This window comes from Melospiza georgiana, chromosome 17 (assembly GCF_028018845.1).
Source record: "Melospiza georgiana isolate bMelGeo1 chromosome 17, bMelGeo1.pri, whole genome shotgun sequence".
Lineage (NCBI taxonomy): Eukaryota > Metazoa > Chordata > Aves > Passeriformes > Passerellidae > Melospiza > Melospiza georgiana.
The window spans coordinates 9,335,507-9,361,096 of NC_080446.1; the positions used below are offsets into that span (position 1 = coordinate 9,335,507).

General features: G+C 54.5%; 2 protein-coding genes across 2 annotated transcripts; one reads left to right on the forward strand and one right to left on the reverse strand.

Moving 5' to 3' along the window:
* Nucleotides 1–396: 396 nt before the first annotated feature.
* Nucleotides 397–10,028, forward strand: EMILIN3 (elastin microfibril interfacer 3). The gene is made up of 4 exons (XM_058036384.1): nucleotides 397–590; nucleotides 4,170–4,292; nucleotides 6,958–7,205; nucleotides 8,134–10,028. Exons 1-4 carry the CDS (start codon nucleotides 415–417, stop codon nucleotides 10,026–10,028), a joined length of 2,442 nt encoding a protein of 813 aa, XP_057892367.1. The 5' UTR covers nucleotides 397–414.
* Nucleotides 10,029–13,661: 3,633 nt separating this feature from the next.
* LPIN3 (lipin 3) lies at nucleotides 13,662–21,711 on the reverse strand. The gene is made up of 19 exons (XM_058036265.1): nucleotides 21,511–21,711; nucleotides 21,079–21,174; nucleotides 20,104–20,312; nucleotides 19,769–19,873; nucleotides 19,211–19,331; nucleotides 18,669–19,050; nucleotides 17,963–18,062; nucleotides 17,680–17,843; nucleotides 17,504–17,597; nucleotides 17,270–17,339; nucleotides 17,094–17,183; nucleotides 16,453–16,517; nucleotides 16,180–16,309; nucleotides 15,791–15,939; nucleotides 15,540–15,626; nucleotides 14,473–14,625; nucleotides 14,104–14,215; nucleotides 13,909–14,012; nucleotides 13,662–13,797 (listed from the first exon to the last, which is right to left on the reverse strand). The coding sequence occupies exons 1-19, from the start codon at nucleotides 21,700–21,702 to the stop codon at nucleotides 13,662–13,664; spliced, it is 2,559 nt and encodes an 852-aa protein (XP_057892248.1). The 5' UTR covers nucleotides 21,703–21,711.
* Between the last annotated feature and the right edge of the window lie 3,879 nt (nucleotides 21,712–25,590).

The following is a 25,590-nucleotide window of genomic DNA, read 5'->3' on the forward strand; positions in this document are numbered from 1 at the left end:
CTGCAGCACGGCTGGGGGCTGCCTGGAGGGACAATGGGGATCGGGATGGGGGTCGGGGGGCTCCGCTTTGTGTCCCCGCCCGCGGGCCGGGGTCGGCGGCCGAGGGAGGGCGGGAGGAAGGAGGAGCGCGGCCCGCCCCCGCCGCCGCCCTACAAAAGGGGCCGGGCGGGCGGCGGAGCGGCGTGTGCCGCCGGGCAGGGCCGGCAGGGCTGGGGACAGCGACAGCGACGGGCAGGGCAGGGGCCGGGCAGGGCGCAGCGGGCGGCGCTCGGTGCCCTCCGTGCCCTCCGCAGCGCTGTCCCGGCGGGGCCCCCCCCTCCGTCCCGCCCCATCCCCATCCCGTTCCATCCCCATCCAGTTCCATCCCAATCCCAGTTCCGTCCCATCCCGCTCCGCCGCCGCCGGGCCGGGACCATGCGGCGCCGCCGCGGAGCGCTGCTCGCCTGCCTCTCGCTGGGGACGCTGCTGGCCCTCGCCGACGCCAAGGGAACATTCTACCCCCCCGCCGCCCCGCTGCCCTTCGGCGGCAGGTACAGCCTCTACACGGCCGGCTCCAGCCCGCAGCTCGGCAAGCCCGTGGGCAAGCACAAGTAAGCGACAGCGGCCGCGGAACCCGTCCGGAGGGCACCGGGAGCCGCCGTGCCCGGCACCGAGCTCCGTTCGGGCATCCCTTACCGGGAACAGAGCGCGGGCACCGGGAGCCGCCGTGCGTGGCACCGAGCCGGGGCTCCGTTCGGGCATCCCTCACCGGGCACCGGGAGCCGCCGTGCGTGGCACCGAGCCGGGGCTCCCTCGGGCATCTCTCACCGGGCACCGGGAGCCGCCGTGCCCAGCACCGAGCCGGGGCTCCCTCGGGCATCCCTTACCGGGCACCGGGAGCCGCCGTGCCCAGCACCGAGCCGGGGCTCCCTCGGGCATCCCTTACCGGGCACCGGGAGCCGCTGTGCCCAGCACCGAGCCGGGGCTCCCTCGGGCATCTCTCACCGGGCACCGGCCGCTCTCCGGGCATCATTCCCGGGGCAAGGGCTGCTGCGAGGACCCAAAGCCCGGTGCCACCTTCAGGGCTCGCCTGCGGGCATCCCTGGCCGGGCGGCAGGGTATCCCTGGGTACCGCCGCGGCATCCCCTGCTCCGTATCCTCCGCCAGGTACCGAGCGAGGGCTGGCTGAACGTGCCAGTGCCCCCCTCCATCTAGAGGAGGCTCCGGGAGTTGTACTTCCAGGAGGGAACAGGGTGCGTGCGGTGCGGGACGGGGCTGGGGGTGCCCGTGTGTGGTTTTGGGGGTTTGGGGTAGGTGCAGGTACCTGCTCTGTGTGACATCGGCGGGTGCTGATGTGCGGGCAGTGCACAGATCTGCGTGTGGAAACAGCTTGCTTTGGAGGGAATTGCTTGTAAAATACATGCATGCTGGAGTTTAAATACGTTTTCAAGAGACCTGGAAAGCTCAGGCGGTGAGGAATGTGGGTTTTACACAAACTGTGGACTTTTTCCGTTCAGTTGCATAAGAGCTGTTACATTGGGGGTGTTGCTTCCCTCTCTGTTTGCTAGGGCAGTTTCTGCCGGGCTCCTTTGAAAGAGGGAGTATGTGGGGTTACAGAACAAGCTGAAATGAATGAAGTAACCCGAGGGATAAACAATACTGGCAGTGCCAGTGAGAGCTTTCAAAAACCCATAACATTTTCCAGCTGCTCGCTCTAAAAACATCAGGCTGGAGCTATAAAACTGCTTGCCACAGGTGTGTGAGAAGGGAAGGGGTTCTGAGAGGGAGAGTGAGCCAGAGCCATGCTAACCCGAGCAGTCACAGGTAGGCAGGGTTTATCACTGGCTGGTAGAACTGCCTGCACTGGCTACTGGCTAACTTAGAGGCAGCTGGTGCTGTTTGTAAGCAGGTCCTGGATTTATGGATAGACTGTGATCCTAAATTTCCACATACACACACGAGCTCCCTTGCCTGCAGCTGAGAGAAGTGTCTGCCCTTCCTTCTCCTGTGGTCCTGTGCACGGATGAGTTACTCACTTGTGGAGGAGCAGGGAGCAGCACAGGGCCCTGCTCATGCTCTGAGCCTGGCAGCCCCTTGCCAGGGCACAGCTGCTCAGGTCTGGGCAGGCTGGAAATGCCAGTCCCAAATGGGATTGGTGTGCCCATCCCAGGGCATCAGAGAGGGGCTGGGGTGGATGTGCTGCTGCAGCTCCTGGGGGCAGCAAGTGGGATGTGGGATCAGGGGATCCCTGCTGGAAGGGAGCAGAGAGAGGCTTGGAGGGAGTGTGACCCTGCTCGCACCTTCTGCTTCACACAGAGAGCTCCTGCCCTGGGGGCTGCTGGAGATGGTGCAGCCTCTGGATGGGGGCACTGGGAGGCAGCTGGGGCTGCTCAGGGACTGGAGTAGACCTGTGATGGGGCTGGGGCTGGTTGCAGGCTGGGATGCAGCCAGAGCTCCCTGGCATGGCCATCACATGGCTGTGGAGAGCAGCCTGGGGGCCGAGCACAGAAACGAGCTGCAGGGCCTCAGGTTGTACACTCTATATAAGTTAAATACAAGATATCTGCTTTATGTAGAGTTGAATATTAACTGACTTTGGACTGAGGTCTTGACAGTACAAGGAGTACTCTCTTGTAAAATTAGATCCAAAATTAATACAAAAACTTTTCTCTATAAAAAAATATATATTTGTATATGACCAAATATCTGTCTTGTGTTTCAGTATTACAAAATATTACAAAGAAACCTATCAGTTAAATAATATTTTCTGATTCACAAGGAATAAAAAGGTAACTCTCATGGGCTTGCTGTGGTGGTCTGGAGGATGTTGAGACACTTCTGGCAGGTGGAGGTACAGGAAAGGGACTGTGACTGTCAGGGTGGAGCAGAAGGGTTTGGTAAGAAGGGTTGTGGTGTCTCCTGTTTGAGTGAGAGTGTGTGTGTGTGCATGCCCAGGGTGGGTGTGCACAGCCCTCCCCCAGCACCCCATGTCACACTCAGGGGCCAGAGCAGCAGCACTTTGGCTCACCCTGAGTGGGGAAAGATCAATGAAGGAGGGACAAGCACTGATGCAAACAGGTGAAGACAGAGGGTGTTCCCCACCCGTGCACAGCAAGCCCCCAGCTGGCACAGGGGCAGCCACGTCCTCCCGCCTCACTGAGCACCTCCCTGCACCTGCAGCCTGCGCTGGCCCATCTGCTCATCCCCGACCTCCTGCCTCAGCCCTGCTCTGCTCCCCGAGCCTGTGCCCTGCTCTCCTCCTGCTCTGCCGTCTGCCACATCTCCCTGCCCTTAATCCCTGCCTCCCCTCACTTCCCTGCTGCCTCTGCCCCTGAGGACTGAGCCCATCTGCTCCTGCCGGCAGCCCTGCCTTCAGCTGGAGCAGCCTGGGCCTCCATCTGTCCTACAGCATCCTACATCCTTCCCACACACTGCCTTCCTCCCAGCCAGCTTCCCTCAGCGCCTGGCTGTGCTGCTTGGCTCAGGAAAGCTGGCTGGTACCTGTGGCACCCGCTCAGGGGGATGGCAGGAGGGAGGAGGCTCTGTGTGCTCACTGTCCCAGGGATCTGAGGGGGTTTCTCCATCACAGGTCTACTCCATGTCCCTGCCTTTGACAGAGGGACCCACAATGCTGCAGCCCTACAGAGCAGCATCCCCATCCCATCTCCTCCCTGTGCCTTGTCTGTGGCAGCACCCACAACAAGGGCTGAAGGCTTTTGTGTTGGCCCCTGCACTGGCAGCACTCCAGGAGCTGCAGCAGGACAGACCACCCCTGCCAGGCACTGCTGGAGCTGTTTCTGGGATCCTGTTCCTACAACTGCTGCTGGGATTCTTCTGACTGTGCTCACAGCCTGTCTCACCACACAGTCCATGCTGTGCTGAGCTCAGCCCAACTCTGGGGACACCACCAGCACTGGTGACAGTGACAGGAACCACGCTCCTGCAGCATGGTTGTGATTCCCCTCCCCAGCAACTCTGGGGACATCACCAGCACTGGTGACAGCGTGGCTGTGACAGTGACAGGAACCACGCTCCTGCAGCATGGTCGTGATTCCCCTCCCCAGCATCTGCCCAAGCTGGGGGGCTCCTTCCATCTCCTGCCCCCAGAGCTCTCAGGCAGTGTCTGGCAGTGCAGGCACTGCTGTTTGATCGGGCAGGGGGGTGACAGTGTCTCTCTCTGTGTCCCCCAGGAGTTTCTGTGCCTACGTGGTGCAGCGCAACGTGACGTGCACGCTGCAGGACGGGGCCGAGAGCTACGTCAAGGCTGAGTACCACAAGTGCAGCTGGGGACCCAAGTGCCCAGGGAAAGTGCTGTGAGTATGGGGCACACTGGGCCATGGCTCCCTTCCCCTCCCAAAGAGATTTATCTCCTGAGACCCTGTGCCACCTTTCCAGAGGGCAGTGAAAGGGGCTGAAGGACTTTTCCTGGACATTGCAGGCGGTGGCAGGGCAGTGGTGTTGGGATGAGGTAAGGTGGGATCTGTCAGGAGGGAGAGGGAGCTCTATCCCTCCTCAGAAACTGTCAGGGGAGGTTTAGATTGGATATCAGGAAGAGGTTTTCACCCAGATGGCAGCTGAGCACTGGAAAAGGCTCCCCAGGGAAGGTGATCATGGCACTGAACCTGACAGAGTGGAAGGAGAATTTGGACAATGTTCTCAGGCCCATGGTGTGATTTTTAGGGGTGTTCTGTGCAGTTGCTGAGCACAAAGATTCTTAAGGGTCCCTTCAAACTCAGGATATTGAATGATTCAGCAATAAACCTGTAAATCATGGGAAGTGGGGAGGTGCCTGTGTAGGAGAGCAGTTTGTCAAGGACCTGCAATGTGGCAGAACGATGGCAGCTCAGTGAGAACCTGGCTGAGAGGATGAGGAAATGGAGCCTGTGGCTGGGGATGGCTCAGTGCTTCCTGCTCCATGAAATACCTGCAAAACCCTGCTACCTCATCAGTGCTGCAGGGAAACACTTCACTGTGCCACAGCTGGAGCTGCTGGTGGTGCAGGGGCTTTGTGCTTCACCGCCCTCCAGGGATGCTGCTCCCTGTGGAAAAGCTCTCCTGCATCCTCCCCAGGCTGAAGGAAGAGCAGAGCTGAGCACAGAGGAGAACAGGGATGAGAGAAGTTTCTGTCAGAGCCTAGAGCCCATCCTGTGGCAGCTGGCTGGGACTCTCCATGCCCCAGTGGTGCCACAGGCTCTGCTCAGAACCTCTCCTGGCAGAGACGGGCAGCTGGACCCACCCACTCACTTGCTCTTCCCATCACAAGGGTTTTAGCAGCATCTGGGGACTTCAGGACATCCTGCAGCTGCTGGTACCCATGGAGGAGATCTCCAAAGCCTCTTCCATCTCCATGATGCCCTCTGTTTGTCTCCTTCAAACAAAACCAGGGTGGAACCAGGAGGTTTTCTGAGAGCATCTGGACCCACAGCTGTATTTTCTGCAGAGCCTCAGCTGCTGCATCCATGGACAAAAGGGAAGGATGGATTTTCCACGTGCTGGGACCATCAGTGAATGTTTGTGCAGCTGGCTGCAAATACTTCTCCTTGCTGCTGTTTGGAGCAGGGGTGGAAAGATTTGGAGGTGCCCAAGGCTTTGAGCTCCTCTGCAGAGGCTGGGATGGCACAGAGAAGGTGCTGGGGTGACACAGAGAAGCTGCTCTGCCTTGTGGATGCCACCCTCCTCCTTTCTTCACCCCCTGACACTGGCTGGAGCAGCAATCTCCCGTGGTACATCCAGGCAGGTTTCTACACACAACAACAGGAGCAAAGATCATTGAAACTCAGCAGCATCTGTGAAGAGGAGTATCCAGAAGAGCTTGTTTTGAAACTGTCCCTTTGGGAAATTGATGTTGAGAGGTTTTGAAGAGATTTAAAGAGCAGAGGCTTTGGGTTTGGTTTATTCCCTTGCCCTGTGGCTGTATCTCACTGGGAATTGTGTGAGAGCAGCACTGCCCGGGCTGGGGACACTGAATTCAGACAAGGACATGGATGGCAGGGACTCAGCCCTGTGTGCTGCCCTGACTGATGGATTGGTGCCTTCTGCAGCCCCTCTGCAGCATGGATGGCTGTGCTGCTCCTCCAAGACCTTCTGCTGAACATGCTGCAGAAGAACAAGATGCTCATGGTGTGTACTCCAAAACAGCAAACTTCAGGATTTTCAGGCCCTGGTAAATTCAGATTGGATATTTCCAAAAAGCAGGCCTAAGGCATTGATGTTTGGAGGTGGTGAGAAAAGTGCTGTGTTCCTCACTGCTGCCCCACAGGGAAGCAGGAGCAGCTGAATCCTCCCTCAAGGCTGGTGGGACCCCATCCAGAGCGAGAGCTGAGGGGGAACTGTGAGGTGGGCTTGCACCTTGTGTGGTGCATAAGGGAGGATCAATGCTGTAAGACCCACATTTGTGATGGAGACACTTCTCAGGGCATCCTCACCAGGCCAGCCCAAGCCCCTTTAGGCTTCCCAGCAAACTGATGCCCTCCACACAGAGAGAAAACACCTTTCCAAAGGCATTTCAACCCTCATGGGGGCTTCCAGCCAGGATTACAGTTGAGAACAGGATTTTTTTGATCACACTAGGAAATTCTATAGGTCAATTCAAAATGCAAACCACTTTTACAAGCAGTCCACTTCCCTCTTGGATGTGATGTGAGCTTGCAGGGCTTTTGGAATCAGTTCCATCATGTCATCTTGTGCTCTGCTGGCCAGAAGTTGCCAAACAGTGTCACAGTGGTCACTTATCAGGCCTGGGACTGCAGCAATACATTTAGAGCTGCAGTTCTAAATCACCAGGTTAAAAAATACTCACCAAAACCCCTCTGTAATGCTGCAGTGAGCTATGGTGCAGCAGGAGCTCTTGGAGAAAATGTGGTTCCCCATGTGCCCAGATCTCCCACACCCAACAGGACCGTGTCCCTGCTCTATCGATGGATGTTGAGGTTATTTCTCTAACCTGTCTTTCTCTCTCTCCCTCCCCTCTCCTGCCAGGTACCGCACCTTCTTCAGGCCCAAGTACAAGATTGGGTACAAGACCGTGACAGAGCTGTCCTGGAGGTGCTGCCCAGGCTTCATGGGAGAAGGGTGCCATGACAGCCCCACAGACCAGCCTGGCCTCCTGCCCCAGCACCCCAGCCCCAAAATGCCCCCTGGGCAAAAGATGTTTCCAATGCCCAGGCTTCCTCCCTACCCCAAAAGCCACCCTGACCTGTTTCCAGGACCAAAGAAGAATCAATATGGTGAGATCTTGCTCCTGCTTCATGTCCCCAGGTCATTGCATTGTCATGCACTTGAACCTCCAGGTTCAGAGCATGAATCTGGCAAAAATTCAGTGGGTGACGTTTTCCATCAGAGACCTGACATTTGATTGCTTTGAGGACCACTTGCTTTTTAAATCTTGTTTCTTTCAAAACATGCAGCTTCAAAATTGCCTTTTCTCATTGATTTAGAGCATTTTCCCATTAATTATGGGGTTGGTAGGGGTGTCTCAAGATGAAGGTCTCCTGGGCTGTTATCATCACCTGCTGTTGAACGTGGATGGATGGATCCCAAGACGAAAGAGGATTTCCTGATAGCTTAAGGAGAGATGTGGGCTGAGATGTTGCTGAAATGACAATAATAATAATAATAATAATAATAATAATAATAATAATAATAAGGCAGGACACAAGGTTATTATGGGAAAGGACTCAAAGAGGGGAAGTTAAAGGAGCACCAGCCCTCACTGTGCCCTCTCTATTTGTGGTAAAGTTCCTCACTCAGGGCTCACCAAATGTGGTGGTGTTTGCAGGGGTCCCAGGATGAGGGAAGAGATGAGAATCTTGACTCCATGTTTCAGAAGGCTGATTTATTATTTTATGACATATATTATATTAAAAGAATATGATCTATTAAAACTACACTAAAAGAATAGAAGAAAGGATTCAGTAGGCTAGCAAAGAAAGGCAAGGAATGAGAATAAAATCTTGTGACTGCTCACAGCCTCAACACAGGTGACTATCATTGGTCATCAAGTAAAAAATATTTCACATGCTGGGTAAACAATTCTCCAAATCACATTCCAAAGCAGCAAAACATGGAGAGGCTGAAGCTTCTCAGGAGAAAAGATGATGGCAAAAGGATTTTTCATAAAATATGTCTGTGACATCTCTTTCTTTCCCCGTGCAGGCAGGAAGCTGCCTGGCCTCTTTGGGGACCGCCTGGACCGGCTGGAGGAGGAGGTGAGGCGCCTCTCCCAGTCCTACGACAGCCTGCACGCCTTGGTGAGCGGGCTGGGGGACCGCCTGCGCCTGGCCATCCAGGAGGACACCACCAAGATGATCGGCTCCCTGATGAACAGCCCGGGCACGCCGGACTCCTCCGTGGGTTTTGGCATCATTCCTGACGGGCTGGTGGACGTGGCAGACAAAGCCGACGTGGCCACGTACCCTCCCGTAGGGGACATCCTGACCAAGGTGACCGAGGTGAGCGACGTGCTGAAGACCAAGGCGGATCTGCTGCACGAGGTGCGGGGCATGGTCCTGGACCACGACGGGCAGATCAAGCACCTGCTGGAATCCGCCCGGCCCTCGCCCCTCACCTCCATCGACCTGCTGGAGGAGTACGTGGACACCAGGCTGAGCAGCCTGCGTGGGGAGCTGCTGGATGGCTTTGAGAAGAAGCTGGGCAAGATCCAGACCACGTGTGATTTCCGCATCCAAGAGGTGCGGCAGCAGTGCGAGGAGGAGAAAGCCGCCAACCTGCGGCTGCAGCAGACGCTGGATGGGAAGGAGCTGGAGATCAAGAAAGAGATCTCTCAGCTGGAGACCCAGATCCAAGGGCTGACAGTGGTGGAAAGCTGCTGCAGCAACCTGGACTACCTCACTGATCGCATGAACATCCTTGAGAAAGGCCTTCACAGCATCTCCGAGTCCCAGAAGAACCTGCACTCACGCCTGGATGGAGAAATCTCCACTGTCACCCTAGGGAACCTCTTTGAAGGGCGCTTCGAGGACCTGGAAGCCAGGCTCAATGCCACAGAGAGGGAAACGGGGAGCTGCTGCTCCGGTATAGAGGACAGCATGAAAGGCACGGTGGTGGCAGAGGTGGATGGCATGAGGACTGCCTTTGAAGACAAAATGCAGACCCTGGAGGACAGGTTCATGACCATCGTGGGGGAGCTGAACAATGTCAGTTCTCCCATGGGCATGGACGGAGCAGTGGTGCCTGTGCTGGAAGGGGAGCTTGCCAGCATGAGGAAAAGGACAGATGAGACACTGGAGGCGTTGCAGAATCGCCTCATCACCCTAGAGACCACCTGCTCCCTGGGCTGCACCTCTGCCTCCAAAGATGTGGAGACCTTTCGGACGGAGATCGAGGACTGCCAGAACAAGAACCAGGACCTGCTGCTCCGCATGGACAGCAATTATGACCTCCTGCGCAAGCTGAACGCCACCATCCTGGAGATCCAGCGGCGCATCGAGGAGGAAGCATCGGGGGCTTTGCAAGGGGAGATCACCTTGCTGAAGATCAACCTGAACACTGTGAGCAAGTCTCTGACAGGGCTCAAGGACTCCGTCTCCCAGTACTCAGACACCGTGACGCATGTCAACTCCTCGCTAGATGAGCACGAGCGGAAGATTGAGGACGAGGTCCACTCCATCCAGGAGAAAGTCAATGACCAAGGTTCCCAGCTTTTCTTCAGCAACCGCCGCGTCCTGAACCTCAAGGGAGACCTGGAGCGACTCAAAGCCAGGATTGTGAGCGACCTGAGCTCCTGCAAGAGCGTGGCCCACGGCCTGCAGCAGGAGGTGTCTCGCTTCGACGAGCGGGTGGCGCGGGTGGAGAGCGCCTGCGGCCGGCTGGGGGCCATCCCCGGCAGCCTGGACGGCATCAGGGAGGAACTGGAGAAACACACGGGCAGCCTGTGGGACTACATGGACCACGTGAACGGGACACTGGCTGCCCACTCTCAGGAAATAACAGGACTGAAGGACAACTTGCTCGACTGCCAAGCCAAGGTCTCTGAGCTGGCAGAGCAGGTCGGGCACTTGGAGGAGAAGGCAGAGAGGAGGCAGCATTAGCCACACTGCCATGCCATGTGCCTTCCTTCTCCTGCTGTGAAGGACAGGATTAAATTATATCACACAGACTCACTCCAATGTGACAACAGTTCTTGGGATAATTTTTTTATGAAAAGCTGCTACGTTTTTTTCCCTTTGATCTTGTTGGCCCCACTTCTCCTTAACTCCATCATGGTGGTGCTCCCCTCCTGATGCTCAGCAACTGTCCTGACCCTGGCACAGCAGTGTCACTGCCTCCTGGCTGGGGGTGTTGCTTTGGCTCCTGGGCTGATGACCCCAGAAGGACAATTCAAAAGTAAGCTGGAGGCAGAAACATTTTTTTTCATTTTATTTTTGTGGATTTATCGTTTCTTGAAGACTAAAACCCTGTAGTTATCAGCTGAGGAATAGTTTCTCTGACCTAAAGACCACCTGCATCTTAATCCAGAGACTGAGCAGAGCCAGGGCTCCTTGCAGGGAACAAAACTCACCACAGGAATTGTAGATTTCAAAGAACACACGTATTCACACGTCCCTCCGGGAACTGGCTTCCCTTCTCCGAGATGGCAGCCCTCCTTGTGTATGGTAAATCCATTTATAATGCTCCCTCCTCCATGCAGATGCACATGCCTTATGGAGCAGATGAGGGTGTGCAATAGGAAAACACATATGCATATATATATATATATATATATATATATATATATATATATATATATGGTATGTGTGTATATTTTTGGACAATTCTGTGTCATGGTGCTCATCTGATTCCAGTTTCCTAATGCTGCCCCCATGTCCTTTGCCATATTCCAAAGACCCACAATGAGCAGCTAAAAGCTGTGGCAGCAGTGTTTGGAGAGAGCCCCGTGGTTCTGGGGGCTGCTGTGCTTTGCAATCCCACTTTGCTGGGCTCTCTGGTTACACCTGGGACTGACTGATGGTTATGGAGAATGTGTCTTCCCTGAGGAGAGCTGTGTCCATAGGTCCCTGCAGAGACCAAGCTGGGACAGAGCAGTCCTCTCCTCCAGCTCTAGCTCTCTCCTGTTTTATTGCTTAAGCTGTGAACTCCATCATCTCATCCCAGGCAGGAGAGTTCCAGCTGCTCCAGGGTGTGAGTGCAGCAGGGGAGGAGCAGGAGCCCACGTCCTCCTCAAGCTCTTCTGATCCTTCTGGGATGCCAGTAGCCCTGGGACCAACACCAATGTGGAACAAGGCAGGGCATCTGTGAGAGCCTGTCTGGAGGCCTGTCCTCAGCTCAGAATAAAAAACCCACATCATTTACCCAGCTTGGCTCTGGTTTCCCACAAATAGGCAGGCTGGAAAACGTTGTCCATGTTCCTGAGCAGCTCCAGCCTTGTCCTGCAGAGCTATTGCACACAGATCCATCTCTCCCTAGGAGCCCACCATGGGCACCCTCCACTGACCAGCCAATGGAGACTTCATTACCAGGATGAGGAGGAAATTAGAGCCTCCATCCAAGCAACTCTGGCACTTTATAGCAGAGGAACATACTTTTCTCTCAGCATTAGAGCTCATGAACCCTCCCACACCAGCCAGCCTTTGGCTCTCACACAGTGCCTGTCACCCTCACCAGGCTGTCCCTGCTCTCTGCACCATAATTCCCCCCTTGATTGCATGAAGGAGCAGCTCTGTGCTCTAGCACAAACCAGCAGCAGCAGCCACCAGCAGAGATGCATCTGGGCACTGTTTTTCCCTCAGAAAATCTGGGTGAGCTCCCTTAAACATGCTTCCAGTTTAGGGAGGACCACAGGGATCCCTGAGGCAGTAAAAGCTCATTCTCCTGCCAGAGGAGCACGAGCTGTGGGAGCATAGAGAGGATATGTGGCCTCCCCACTTGCCCAGCCCTGCCAGGTGCTCACAGCACCAGAATTCACTCTCACTGCTCTGGCTTTGCTGATTTGGAGCTACCCTCCAGCTGCTGAGACACTTCTCCACATGAAGAACAAAATCCTGCTGCCTTTGGACATCCTGCAAAACCTGCTCTTGGACAACAAAAGTTATTTTTTTCCTCCAGCCTAAGGAAGGAGTCTCAAGGCAACCCTGAGTACTTTGTGTTGGGCCAGGGGAGCCCTCACCCTGCAGGGGGAGCATCCTGCCTAAGCCCCTTTTCCATCCCCTCACACCAGGGAGAAAACCAAAGAGAAAACCAAGCCAAGGGCCAGGCTCCCCATTCCCCAGCCTGGGTTAGAGTGGGTGAACAGGAACAGCTTCCCCAGAAAAGAGGGAGCCAGGACTGGCCATAACAAACCCAGGACAAGGAAGAAGTCTGGCCTTCCAGAAAATGGTGCTATGTTTGGACTATTCCTGACTAGTCACTTGAAGCTATGGACAGTTTGTTATTTCAGTTCTCAACTATTCATGTTTAAAAAGTGAAAGGAACTTTGTACAAAACTGGGCATTTTTTAAAAAATTGCTTGCAAAGTAAGGAAATGCTGCCCACGGGGTTGTGCTTGCATGGGCAGCTTTCTGAGACAGTTTATAACTGATCCTGTTACAAGACTGTGTTCTGTTGTTTTTAAAACCATGTCTATTTGTTCAGATTTTAAAAGCTGAAAAACTGTTTGTACTGGAAAGGAAAAAAATAAAGTATTTCTTGCTGAGGTTTCCAGGACCAAAATGACTTGTGTGGCTTCCAAAAGTGGCAGACAGGATGCCTTACACACAGGGGTCAGGGAAGGAGAAGGTAGGTGCCAGAGTGGAGGAAGGAGCCCAGCAGTGCTTCTGCCTTTGTTTTACTTTATAACTTTTAAAAACCTCCCATGAAGAGAGAGTTGGGGATGCTCAGCCTGGAGAAGAGAGGGCCATGGAGGGGCCTCACTGCAACTGTACAGGACTTGAAGGGTCCCATAGGAAAAATGGGGACAGAGTGTTCAACAGGGTCTGTGGTGGGAGGAGAAGGAAAGATGGCTTTCAGCTGCAGGAGGTTGTATCTAAGAAAAGTGGTATTTTACTAAGGGTGGTGAGGCACAGGCCCAGGCTGTGCATGCTTCATCCCTGGGAACATCCAAGACCAGGCTGGATGAGGCTCCTAGCAACCTGGTCTTGACAGATCCCATCACTCCTAGGACCCACTTGGTAGGATGCTTGAATAAGAATAAGCCAAATCACATTTTAGAAAGGATTTGGAGCCTGGCTCCCACTTCTATGCACAGGGCTAAAGCAGACAAGAGACAACCTTGATTAAGGCACTGTTTATTATTGGTTTTTGTTCAGAAAACTCAAAACACCAGCATCTTCCATCAGCCTTTACAAGTTGGTGGGCAGTTTCAGCTATCAAACTGCAGGTAGCTGGACTGTCTGGAACACTGGTCATACCAAAGGTAGTAATAGCTATGGCAGAGGCTCGTCAATAAATACAACAGTGAACAACCACTAGCTTTAAAAAAGAGCCGGGCTTTAGAGGAGCTACAAACACCAGAAGAGACCCAGCTTTCAGGAATTTGTGTTTAGCAACTGGAGTTTTTGTAGAGTCAGAACTCCCTCTTACCCCCTTTGGCTTCCTGCTAAGGGGTGTCATGACCTCTGTTACGAGTACAAAATGCCCAAACAGGGGGGATGAGGTGCACCTGGAGCATTCATTCCTAGCAAAGAACATGCAGGAGAGCTCTGGGTCAGGTCTCCACAGGGATGGGGTTAGGAGGAGCTATCCCAGTCATCATCAGGCAGTGAAGATCTCCAGTGGCTGTACTCTGGGGACACCAGAGCAGCACTGGTCCTCCGTCCCACAGGAGGGAAGAACACCTCCACCAGCTCTGACAGCTGCTCATACCTGTGGGGGTGAGAAAGAAGTTACACTGAGGTCATTGGGTGTTTGTTTGATGCTTCTCTGCATCACAGCTGGGTCATCCCAAAGATGCAGAGGAATAAACACTTTGCTTACGTTGACTTTTGGTTTTTTGTGAGCTCCTGGATCAGCTCTCCTTTGGGGTTTACTGTGAATATGCGGCTCTCTGGCAGCCCCACTTGCTTGTAAGTGTGGACATCCTGCCCAAGGAAGGCCAGCACAGAGTGAGAGCTGCAGGAAGGCACCAGCACCCAGCCTGAGCCCTCCCTGCACACCCAGAGACTCACTCACATGGGGCCTGTTCCCAAAGCCTGCATAGAAGGGGAACTTTGTAGCAAACAGTTTTCGGATGTCTGTCAAGCAGGGGATCTTGAACACCTCTGGGCTCTTCTCAATCACCTCCCTGCAGCACAAGAGACATGGTCACAGTGGCAATGCTGGCCAGGACTGTGGGCCCCAAAGCTGTCTGGGGCTCAGGGAAGTCATTTGAAGAGCAAGAGGTTTTGTGCTGTGAAGCTCCAGCAAGGTCAGGCAGCCCCCCAGCATTGTGCACCAAGGAGGGCAGAGCAGTTTAAGGCCAGGACAACTCTCAGGGTCAAGCTGGGGAAGGGGTTGCTGTCCCCAGGGACAGAGGAAGTGCAGGAAAAGACAAGACAGTACCTGTGGAAGGCAGAGAAGAGGCTGCTGGGGGAAAGCAGCATGGGGCCCATGGGGAGGCCACAGCCCTGCTCATTGACCCATTTGAGGTAGCCTTTGGTGATGTGGGCCAAGCCAATAGCCCTGGCTGAGCAGTAGAGGAACTTGTAGCCATTCCTAGAGAGAACACAGGGAGCCACTCTGAGCTGTGGCCTGGGCAAAGCATTCTCCTGCTCCAAAGAGGAAGAGGTAGCCAAGTACCTGGCCTAAGACCAAATCTTATTCCAGTAAGCAAGGTGGCTCCACAAAGAACATGAATCCCTTATCTGGAAACCCCATCTAATCCCAATCCTCACCTGCCTCACACTGGGGGCCCCTGCACCACCCTCCATGCTTGTCCCAGCAGGCACACACCCACCCAGCCCAGCTGCACAGCCCCCATTGGTGCTCAGCACCCTCACACAGCACTTCTATCCCACAGCACTGCCTGCCAGCTGTGGAGGGCAGTACCCAGCCCTTGCAGATGCCTGGGCAGAGGCGATACCCGATGGCCAGAGGCAGCTGAGATGCCGTTCCTGCAATCCCCGGGAGCGCATCCCTCCCGTGCTCCTCCCGGGGCCACAACGAGCCATCCACGGCCCCACAGTGCCTCTCAGTGGCCACAGGGCCCAGGCACCAAGCTAGAGGCTCCGCAGGGACTCACTGCTGGTGACACCCCTCGCAAGGAGTCCCCTGGGTTGTGGAAAGCAATCGCTGGGTGCCCAGAGAGTTACCAGCACTGCAATGCTGGGGACCCCCGTGCCCCCCTCTCAGGTGTGACCTCGGGTGGTCTCCTCTGCTGTTCAGCTATGTCTCCCCAGCAAAGCCTCCACTGACACACACACTCCTTCCAGGGAAGGTAATCCCAGCATCTGCTCCCAGGGGACCCTCTGCTTTCACCCCTCAACATCACATAGGCAGCACAGCCAGCATCAGCCACCACTGAGAGCAGATAGTGCAGCCAACTGGGCCTGCATCAGTGAGTAAGAAGCCCTGACTCTGACTCAATCAGCTTCCCACCTCCCCTTGAACTCAGCTGACCCAATACCTACAGGTGGATTTTGTTGAAGAGTTTAACAATCCCAGGGTGAGTCCAATCTTTACCCAGCTGTGGCAAGATGTGTCCAAGAGTATCCGATCTCAAAGGAAAGGAGGCTGAGTTAGTGCCATCCAACGTGGTGAGCATCCACCCCCACCCCACAAGGGGTTGTGCTCCCTTCTGCCTGCTTATGCAAGCCTTCAAAGGAGATTTTCCCCCAACAGGGGAAAACAAGGATTTTGAGGTGGGAGAAAGGCCTTTTACCTGGTGATGGTGCCATCAATGTCTGAGATCACCACCTTTTCATTCCAGTTCCACAGGTAGATGGTGGCCTCACAGCGGCACGTACCCTGGTACTGAGTTGTCACGCTGAATGCCACCTCGTTGGGGCCATCCTGCAGATTCAACCTTCCCTGGGGCACAGGGGCACCAAAAGTGTTACACCAGCACCAATTCACACCAATCCAGGACTTGCCAGAGGCCAGGCTGCCACCCACCCAGGCCAGAGGTCCCAAGACTCTACAAGGTGGCCAACAAGGGAAAATATTTGGATGTCCTATGAAAACATGAGGTCAGGAGTAGAGAAATCCCTGTTGAAGGGTTGTCTCACCCCTACACACATGGACAGTGAAGATGGAGGAATAAATACATACAATTTGTTCTGAGGAGAGCCGCAGGGATTTCCTGAAGTTTGGCAGAGGTTTCTGAGCGGGAGCTTTCTCTGCAAACACGTCCCCAAGGTGCTGGGGCTCATTCTCACTGAGTGACTCTTTTCCCTCCTGCCTACACAAAGAAGAGAAAGGGTCAATCAGAGTCTTAAAAAAGCTTTCTACCCTCTTTTATTAAGCAAACTTAAGAATAATTAGTCACACAGGAGAACAGGAGTATCCAGACTCCAGAAGATGGCCTGGGAGGGAGGCACTCACCTCTGCTGAACAAGGTCACGCCACAGTGTTCCCAGGCTGGCTATCCCTGGTCTCAGCTGCTGCTGCTGCTGCAGGCAGAGAGGGGTGTGCTGCTTCTGGTTCATTTTCTTCACAGTGACTTAGATATGGGGCTGTGTTCTGGATTTGGGCTCAACACAGTGTTGGATAACAGAGATGTTTCTGTTACAGCTGAGCAGTGCTTGCACAGAGCTAAGAGCAAGAGCATGGGCTGCTTTGCTTTTCTTCCAGTTGTAAGAGCAATGCCAAAAGAGGCATCACTGCTGTCCCTGCCCTCACAGAGACACTGCTGATGGAAGAGGAAGCACAGCCTGATGCTGTGGTGGGGCAGGGAGACCAGCAAGCACACGTGCTGCCCAGGGACCTGGCATGACAGGTACACAGCACGAGGTCTCACCACTACAAGGTCCACATTTCTGCATTACCAGGTGCTGCTCTGCTGCTCAGGCATTAACAGACAAAAGGGACAGGTAGCAACCTTAAGAAGTCACCTCATCAGGTCCTGGATGTCCTCAGAGTCAACCTCAGGACATCCCCAGGACCCTGCTCCCACCCTGGCCAGTCAGCAGAATGATGCCTGTCCCCTGGGGACATGGTTGTCATATCCACTGCTGCAAACATACCTCCTCTCTTGAGCTTTCTCTCCTCCTCCAGAACCAATATCTCCTGTCTTTCTTGGGCGTCGTCTCCTTCACCAATTCATCAATGATACTCTGTGAACATGGCAGAACATGGGAGGTCATTCCTCAGCCCAGGCCCTGCTGGATATCATAGCCAGTAAATGTGCTGTACCACTGACCTCAGGAATGTTCTTCTGGAAAGCCTGCAGGGCCAGGACTATGGGACCAGCCACTGCCCAGCTGTAATACCTGGAAAAAGCAAGAGAGATGAGTATATCACCATCCTGCAGCATGGCCAGGTCCCACAACTACTTTGTACAATCATGCTCTGGGATGGAGTCACATTCCTGCAGGGACAAAGGGGCCATGCTGTCCATTGTGGGATGAAGGAGCAGGAAGAGTAGGGCACTTACTTCTTGTTGATCATTATCACCAGGTTTGGGTCACTGACGAGCCTTGGATTCTCAGCAAACTGCTGGTAGGAGATCCTGTGTTCCATGAACTTCTCTGGTGGGACAGAGGCTGTGTCATGCCATTGGAGGATAGAAAGGATTTCAGGGCTGCAGATTGCCCCTCTCCTCCCACCTACCATGAGAGATCTGCATGTTGTCCCTGAGGCCCCCACACAGTGACAAGACAACTGTGGGCATGGAGTCAGAGTCCATGGGGCCGCTGGCAGTCGAGGTGGATGGCAGCTCGATACTCACAGGGGTCCTGGGGTCTGTCCCAGGACTCAAACTCTGCTCTGTGTCACTGCCAGCAAGGGAGGAAACGGTGGACATCAGAGAATAGCTTTAAACAATACCTCCATCCTTTGTGCCAGGGGAATTGCTCAAAAATGCCTGAGCTTGGCCAGCTGGGGCAACTCATACCTCTCAGCCAAATAGAGAGCCACTGGCTTGTGGTTGGGATCAGAGAAGTCTTCCAGGTAAATGGCTCTGGGGCCCTTGTGAGAAGCTCTTTTGATGGATCCTCAATGCATAGACAGAAGAGAGAGAGCTTAGTTGAATCACCTTTCCAATAACCCCAGCATCTATAGAGAAAGCTAACAGCATTTTCCTCACATCCATGTACCATACAAACAGGGCAGACATTTTCCTACTGGAAAAACTGCTGTAAGTCAACAGCAACAGAAGTGTTTTGAGACACTTGCACTAGCATGATCTTTAAATACAATGTGAAGGAGGCCACAGAAATGCTTCTCTATGATTTTCCCTGACTTGGCAAGCTCAGGATGAAGACACAAGTCAGGCCAGGTGCTGTGTGACACTTGAAATTAAGGTATGGCCTGTACTGCTGAAAAATCTTCTAAGAATGCAAAAGCAGAGACATTGTAGGATGGACTTTAGGGAACATAAGGCAAGAAAGCCTTCCTGGGAGCTGGGTGGTCACTGAAAGGTGAACACCTAAGGCATGTGTCTTCAAAGCAAAGGAGCTGGTAGCACACAGAGAAGGCAAAGCAAGCACACCACACCTGCAAGTCATGGAATTACACTGAAGGGACAACCCAGGGGCTCATCTGAGTCAGACACATCTGCAGACAAACACCACTTCAAGGAGCACCAGTCACCCTCTCACCTTGCCTCCTCTGGCTCTCCAGCTGGGATGCAGGGCCTTGTGAGCCTGCCTGCCTTGGAGCAGTGGCTCCCTCAAAGTGCTCCACATCTGGCACAGCATTCACATCTTCCTTCTCCTGCTCTTGTGGGACTGAGGAGGCCCCCAAAAATGTCTTTGCCCTGATAGCACGAAGGACATCCCTCAGCCTGCAGACACTGTTTTCAGCCTGGGGTGTAAGTGTTGGCTCAGTTGCAGACACAGGCAAGGAATGGGGCATGTCTTGAGGTTCTGCTGGGCTTGAAACCCCTCCTGGATGTTCAGAGGTGGCAACAAGAGGGGTTGTCCCATCCACGGCAGTGATCTTTGTGGACTTGGCTGGTTTAACTTGCACCAATTTATTCACCTCAAGGGAAGCAGAAGAACAGGTTTGAGGATGGAAAGTTGCCCAAAGCATCACACAGAAGAGGACAACTTCTCTAAGGCTGCTTGGCCCCAGCCTCCTCTGCTTTCTGCAGGTCTTTTGGACACCCACTCCCAGCAAAAGAACAAGAGCAGGGACTCACCTGAGGGAGCTTTCCCCAGATCCACTTCATGTGGGATTCAGCCCCTAGAGAAAAGCTTTCCTGTGATTTGATTTCCAGCTCAGAATCACTTTTGTGAGGAGGCTGATGGCTCAGCTTGAAGCTGCAGGAAGAGAAGGTGATGTGGGGCCTCACCTACTCTGCAGCCCCTTGGTGTCCTATCAGTGCAAGGACATTTAGGGCCAAGAACCCTGTAATGCTGGTTTCCCATAAAGTCACTTCTACTTTATAAGACTGCCACTCCTAAAGGACCAAGATCTATGGAAGCTGAGGCCCAAGGAAGAAAAGTGCTATGTCAGCAGTTGCCCAGAGCACCTCATCAGCAGACAGCCCTGTGCACACAGGCTTCTCACACCTGTGACCATGGCCTCAAGTGTCCCCTGTGCCCTCTGAGCCTTCCTCCAGCCACACCATATCAAGCTAGGAGAACTGTCCTCTCCTGACACCTCCAAGTCACTTTTCCATACCTCCTTCCCTGCCATGGGGCATGTGCCCTGCTGTCACCAGAGCTGAGCAGAACACCTTAGCCCTGCCCGTTACCTGTCTGCTTGGAGCAGCTCCCCATCGGAGAACGGGCGCGTCTTTGGGGGCTGCAATGACCCAGTTACTTCAAGGACATCACAAAAGGATGAACATGTTGCATCACTGCAAAGGAGGAAAGAGAGGGAACTTGTGCTACTCTCATGCAGCAGCCTCCTCTCCAGAAAGCTGGCAATACCCAGTTTCACCATTCCCCCTGGCCTTCTACTCCACTGGAGTAGAGAGAGACTGGGCTCCAACTTGCACTTTCCCCCTGTTTCAGTACTGGTGGCCATCACCAAATGAACCCACAGGCTTGACCTACTGCATCACCCAGCCCAGACCAAGCAGCTCACCTTGGGACTAGCAGCTCTTTTTTGGCCTCATCACTGTCAGAATCTGTGTCCAACACCTCCCTCTTCCTGGGCCTTCTCCTGCGCCGCCTCCTCCTTCGCAGGATCACTCCAGTGCTGGAGACCCCCAGCCCCTGGGAGGGCTGAGCAGCGCCTGTCACGCACCTCTCCTTGCAGATGGGGGACGTGCAGAGGAAGAAGGGGATGTTGCTCTGGAACAGGGATGGGACAGAGCACATCAGCTCCCTCCAGCACGCTCCTTTTCAGCCTAGCAGCTCCTTGCTCTCTATGGAGCATATTATGGAACAGCACAACCAACACCACCGAGCCCTCGGCTCAGGGGTGGTTTTGTGGCCTGGCCTGAAAGGAAAGGATTTGTACCTACAACATGTGAATAAAAGAATATTAGGGTGATCCAGCCACAAGCTAAAGACATCCTTAACATGGGCCAGGAGAGACAGGCAGAAGATGGCACCACAAGACCAGAGTTACCAAGGCTGCAAATGGGATTTGACTCCAGAGCCCTTTACTACTTCCAAACCCAGCCCAAGCCAGCAGTGACCACAAGTATGCCTAAGAGAAGAGCTGCCAGGATTTCTGGAAGCCACAACTAGTCTCATCCCACTTCCCATTGGAGCAGGCAGCCTGCCACAGCATCTGTCTCATTCTCATCACTGCCACAAGATCCCCTGAGAGGCCAAGCTCCAAGATATCCACCTGTCTGGCCAGCAGCCATGCCCATTGATGGAGACCAGTCTGGGATGCAGATATTTGGTCTAATACTCCCTCAGGGTGCTCCACCATGTGGGTTGCAAGGTCCTTTGATCAGGAGCCTTTCCAGACACAGAAGACATCAGATGGGACAATGGAGTCACTCTGGGGAGGAGCAGCATTCCAAACCTGGTCATTCTAACTCAACACTGCACTTCCAGGGAGTCACACCAGGACACAGACATGCAGCATCTCCTCATAACCAACCTCATGCTCCTCTAACTCCTCGACAAAGAAGGCCTCTCCATTGTCTCCCAGCTTCATGTGCAGGTCCACAGGCTCTCCATTGATTTCAATGTCAACCTAGCAAGGGACAGAAGCATCCTGTCCATCTGAACCCCCTCATCCACTGGAGCACAGGGGCACTTCCAGATGGAGGGGATGGGTTGAAGTTGCTCACAGGGCTGAGGGACTCCCCTTTGAGGCAAGGGACCTCTCCCAATTTTCCTGGAGAGCACATTCCACCCTGGAAATGGATGAGCTCCATTTGGGGGCATCCCCCTCAAAAACTTGGCAACCCTTTCAGTGGGCTCCCATTTCCCTCAAAAAAAGTCTTCCAATAAACCCGTGGGTTGTAGAAAATCCTGGGTCTGGAGACACTGGGAAGGAAGCATAGCCCCAGGGTTATGGGGCACTTACCACCTTCTCCCTGGAGCGCAGCACCCCCAGCTTCCCGAAGCGCACGTGAAACGGGGAGCACTTGAAGGAGTTGTCGGGCTGCCTCACCACAATCACATCAATGCAGCCCGTCAGGGTGGCAGGGTTCAGGTCATGGTACAGACTCTTCACTGTGACAAGGACGCTCTCAGCCAGGTGCCCCACGTAGTTCATGGTTTGAGACTGCAAGGGAGAGACACAATCAGACCCAGGTAGGAGAAGAGAACTGCAGCAACTCAAGGCAATGTGAGTTTAGTGCAGGAGAGTCATGTCATGGCTGCAACACACCCCCAACATGGGGAGAGGCAAGCCTCTAGAGAAACTGAGGTGAGGCAAACACCTGAGGGCTTTGATGAAAATCAACCACGGCCTCTGTGAGCACCAGAAAACAGGACAGAAGCCAGAGCATGAGTTACTGCATCCAGCTTGGAGGAGAGACGTCCTTGCCATTGGGATACACCATCACATTTCCTCCTTGAGAGGGCAAATACAGCCTCACAGCAACACCACACAGTCAAGCTGTCAACATCCCATTCAAACAAGAATTGGGCTGGCAGGAGACCTCCTGTCCTGCACTGTCCTTAGAAATTCCCAAACAACTCATGGCAGAGAGGTGGGACATCCGAGCTGCTCCATACACCACACACTCACTTTGAATAAAGCCCAAACCTAACATTTCCCACTCAGAAGGAAAGGCATCCCACTTAGGCATTGCAGAATTGGCCAGACATGGCTCCTGTACAAGCAGAACTCCTGTGCTGGGCAGCACAGCCAGGTGATGATGTGGTGTCCCCAGAACTCTCAGCACAGCACCCAGTGCACACTCAACTCAAAGGGCAGCTGGGGGGAGTTGGTTCCTTACCCAAAGGGATGATGACAAGCATGTGCCACGTGACAAGCCCTCTGCCCCCGCAGGTATCCAGCCTCTCCGATCCGTTTTGCATAAGCTCAACCCTGTCCCATTCCCAGACATCCCTCCTGGAAGGGAATCTGAGCAGGCATATGTAGTTCCTGCTCCACACCCTGTCCCCCACCTCTCCCTGGCAGGCAGGAGTAAGCCCAAATCCCAGATCCTCTCTGGAGGATGACAGCAGGGAAGTGCTAGCCAGCTCCCGAAGCTTCGGTGGCTCCATCAGCTCTGCTGTGAGCAGGGCTCTGATCACGGGGCCTCTCAGCAACCTGCTGAGCCCAGCTTTCCCAGGCACTGCTGCCAGGGCAGGCAGCCCTCCAGCTGCTTTCCCTGCTGTGCTGCAGGGCCTGGCAGCAAAGGGGAGACAGCTCCTCTCTGTACATGGGGGCAGTTTTGGAGAGGAGGAATGATCAGACTGACCCTGATGCTCCCTAGACAGCACTTATGAGCTTCCAGTTGAGATATACACTGACACAGACCTGAAAAGTACATAGGGAAAGTCCTGGGCAGAGAAATCCCATAGGATTTGGGGTGGGGGGCTTGGAAGTTATCCCTAGGTGTGACGCACTGAGCACCACCTTCATGGTGAATGCAGGGTGCAAGAGCTCAACACAACACTGCAGCCACACAGCAAAACAAGTCCCACCATGTCCCCTCTGCAGAGCCACTGTCCCCCTTTGTCTCAATGGGCAGCTGCCCTCTCCCCATGCATTTCATTGCTGGAGTCTGCATGGCTCTGGCACAGTTTTCAGCTCAGTGAATTTAATTCCCTGTGGGTCTTACCTGGGATGGCTGGAGGAAGGCAGGGAATGGAGAGAAATTTACCCCGCAGGCCTCGGCCCCACCATGGATGGAGCAGGCCCGTCAGGGAGGTGAAGGGTAGGTTATAGTCTGGAGAGACATTAATAGGCAGACAGGGCAAGAGAAATGGTTTTCAAGTCATATTCAATCAGCAAACCCTCTAGAGGAATGGGGCATCTCCAGTCCTCAGCCCCCAAACCTGCCAGGACCACAGCCCTCCGCCATGCAGCTCTTATGGAGGATGAAGGGGACAGTTCTCCCCTGCCGACAGCCCATATTAACCTCCAGACCCAAAATAAGCCAGGTGCTTTGTTGACACCAGTGTGCTTTGCTCCTGGGCCACCCTGCCAGCAGCACATCCACACCCAGAGCTGCTCTCCCATCCATCGCACGCTGCAAACCAGCAGGGCCTTCTCCATTACCTGGGCTCAGCCTCAGCACCTCCTCGACGTCGGGGCAAAACCGAACCCCGGGCTTGCTCTGTGCCGGCAGCAGCACTCACCCTCAGCTCCTCCTCTCCCTGCTGCTTCCTTCCTCTCACCTGAGCGGGGGAGGGCCGGTCTCCGAGCAGCCCCGGGCCCGTCCCCGAGCAGCCCCGGGCCGCACACGCTGCCTCCCGCCGGGCCTCTGAGGGCCGCGGCCGGCCAGGCTGGCTCTGGGCTGGCACCGGCACCCGGGGCTCGGCCAACAAACAGCCCCGAGCACAGCTGCCGTGTGCTCATGGAGACCCTTCCTTCTCCAACTCACCATCTCACAAGGACACGGTGAAGCCTTAGTGAGACGTCAAGGGTGGCCAAACCCCAGGGCTGCTCTGCCCTGCGCCGTCTCCGTAGGGATGGGAAAAGAGGGCATGGTGAAAGGAGAGCACAGAAAGCAGACGCTTTAGGAAAATTGATGCTCTCCAGATCTCAGGGAGCCTAAGAGCAGTGGGGAAGTGATGTGGGAATAGCTGGGTGGACTCAGGTGAGAAACTGACCCCAAAAAGTGCACTGACTCCCACCATACTATAATTCCAGGGCAGGGATGTGGCTGGTGTAGGCTTTGTCCTGTATTTTCCTGACTTCTGTGCTGGTGATTCCCCAGCAGCCTTTCTGCTGGGTTTTGGAGCATTGGGGACTGAGTGGTGGCACTTTAGGGACAGAACCTCTCCAACACAGCACTCATGGAGCTGACATTGTGCTGTGAGGGCAGGGAAGCACCAAACATCAAGGGTGGCTGCTTAGGACATCTTTAGACCCTGAGAAGAAGGATCCAAAGCTTGTTGGTCCCAGATGACGGGTTGATCTGCAGAAATGCCACAGCTCATTCTCAGGAAAACCCTCTTAGCACCCAGTGCCTCACTTTCCTCAGTTATGCTGATGGCAACTGGAGGCACAGACATCCCCCCTGTGCCCATCCAGTGCCAAACATGGCCTGGGCACAAGATCCCAATCCCAACATGGGAACTTTCCTGAAGGCTGTGGCAAATCTGCTGAGGAATGAAGCTTATTTTCCAGCTGCTTAGTCTTCTGAGAGCTCTGCCCCTCAGTGAAATTGGACTGAAAGCAGCTATTGTGGATGGCCCAGCATGGCTGCAGTCCCTGAGGAGGGTGGGCTGGCACTGCAGGGCAGGCAGCTGCCACCAAACCCCACAGCCCATGGCCAGGTCACTGGGCACTTCTGCCCAGCTGGAGAGGAATCTCTGGAACCTCCATCAATACACCTTGGGTGTGACATTTCAGGTGTTGTCCCTAGACTGATGCCACTGGAGCGGGTCTCACCCAGGGCAGGGGGTTACATCCTGCAAGCCCTGAGGGTGTAACACAAACCCCAGGGCTGGAACACAAAAGCAAGGACAGATTTGGATGCAGATTTCGATGCAGATGCCTGTTAACTGGGGGGACTGCAAATGCCTGGAAACTGGTAAAAAATGCTGCAGAGAACATTCAGCAAAGGACATCCAAGCACAGGACACCATTTCTTCCTCAGCCAGCTGAGTGCATCTGGAGAAGGAACAAAATGCTAGCAGGAGCAAGCGGGCAGCTCAGCCTGGCTGTGGCTCCAGGCCCCCACCCTCTGGACACAGGAATGAGCTCCTGGCACTTGGGCACCGTGCAGAAGTACAGACCCCATCATTAACCTCCAAGGCTCCTTGCCCAGCTGGTTTTCCCCACCAATCTGTACTCCTGGTTCCTGACACACCAACCTTTGCTTGTGCCCCCATGCCCCCGCAGCAGATCCCCAGCTGTGCCATGGCTGTTCTGAGTGATGGCTCAGGGGGTTTCCTGAGATGCTGGCAAAATCCAGGCAGGCTGAGGCACAGCTGTAAGGATTCCTTTTCCTGAATGCTGTGCACTGAGCAGGATGCTGCA

Bases quoted from the DNA above. Each gene is read 5' to 3' on its own strand.
- EMILIN3 (XM_058036384.1), top strand. From the start codon at position 415: ATGCGGCGCCGCCGCGGAGCGCTGCTCGCCTGCCTCTCGCTGGGGACG. The intron at 591-4,169 runs GTAAGCGACAGC...TGTGTCCCCCAG, and splicing joins AAGCCCGTGGGCAAGCACAA to GAGTTTCTGTGCCTACGTGG. The intron at 4,293-6,957 runs GTGAGTATGGGG...CTCTCCTGCCAG, and splicing joins AAGTGCCCAGGGAAAGTGCT to GTACCGCACCTTCTTCAGGC.
- LPIN3 (XM_058036265.1), bottom strand. From the start codon at position 21,702: ATGAACTACGTGGGGCACCTGGCTGAGAGCGTCCTTGTCACAGTGAAG. The intron at 19,051-19,210 runs GTGAGTCCCTGC...GCTTCCCTTGAG, and splicing joins TCTGGGGAAAGCTCCCTCAG to GTGAATAAATTGGTGCAAGT. The intron at 14,626-15,539 runs GTAGGTATTGGG...TGTTCTCTCTAG, and splicing joins CTCTTCAACAAAATCCACCT to GAATGGCTACAAGTTCCTCT.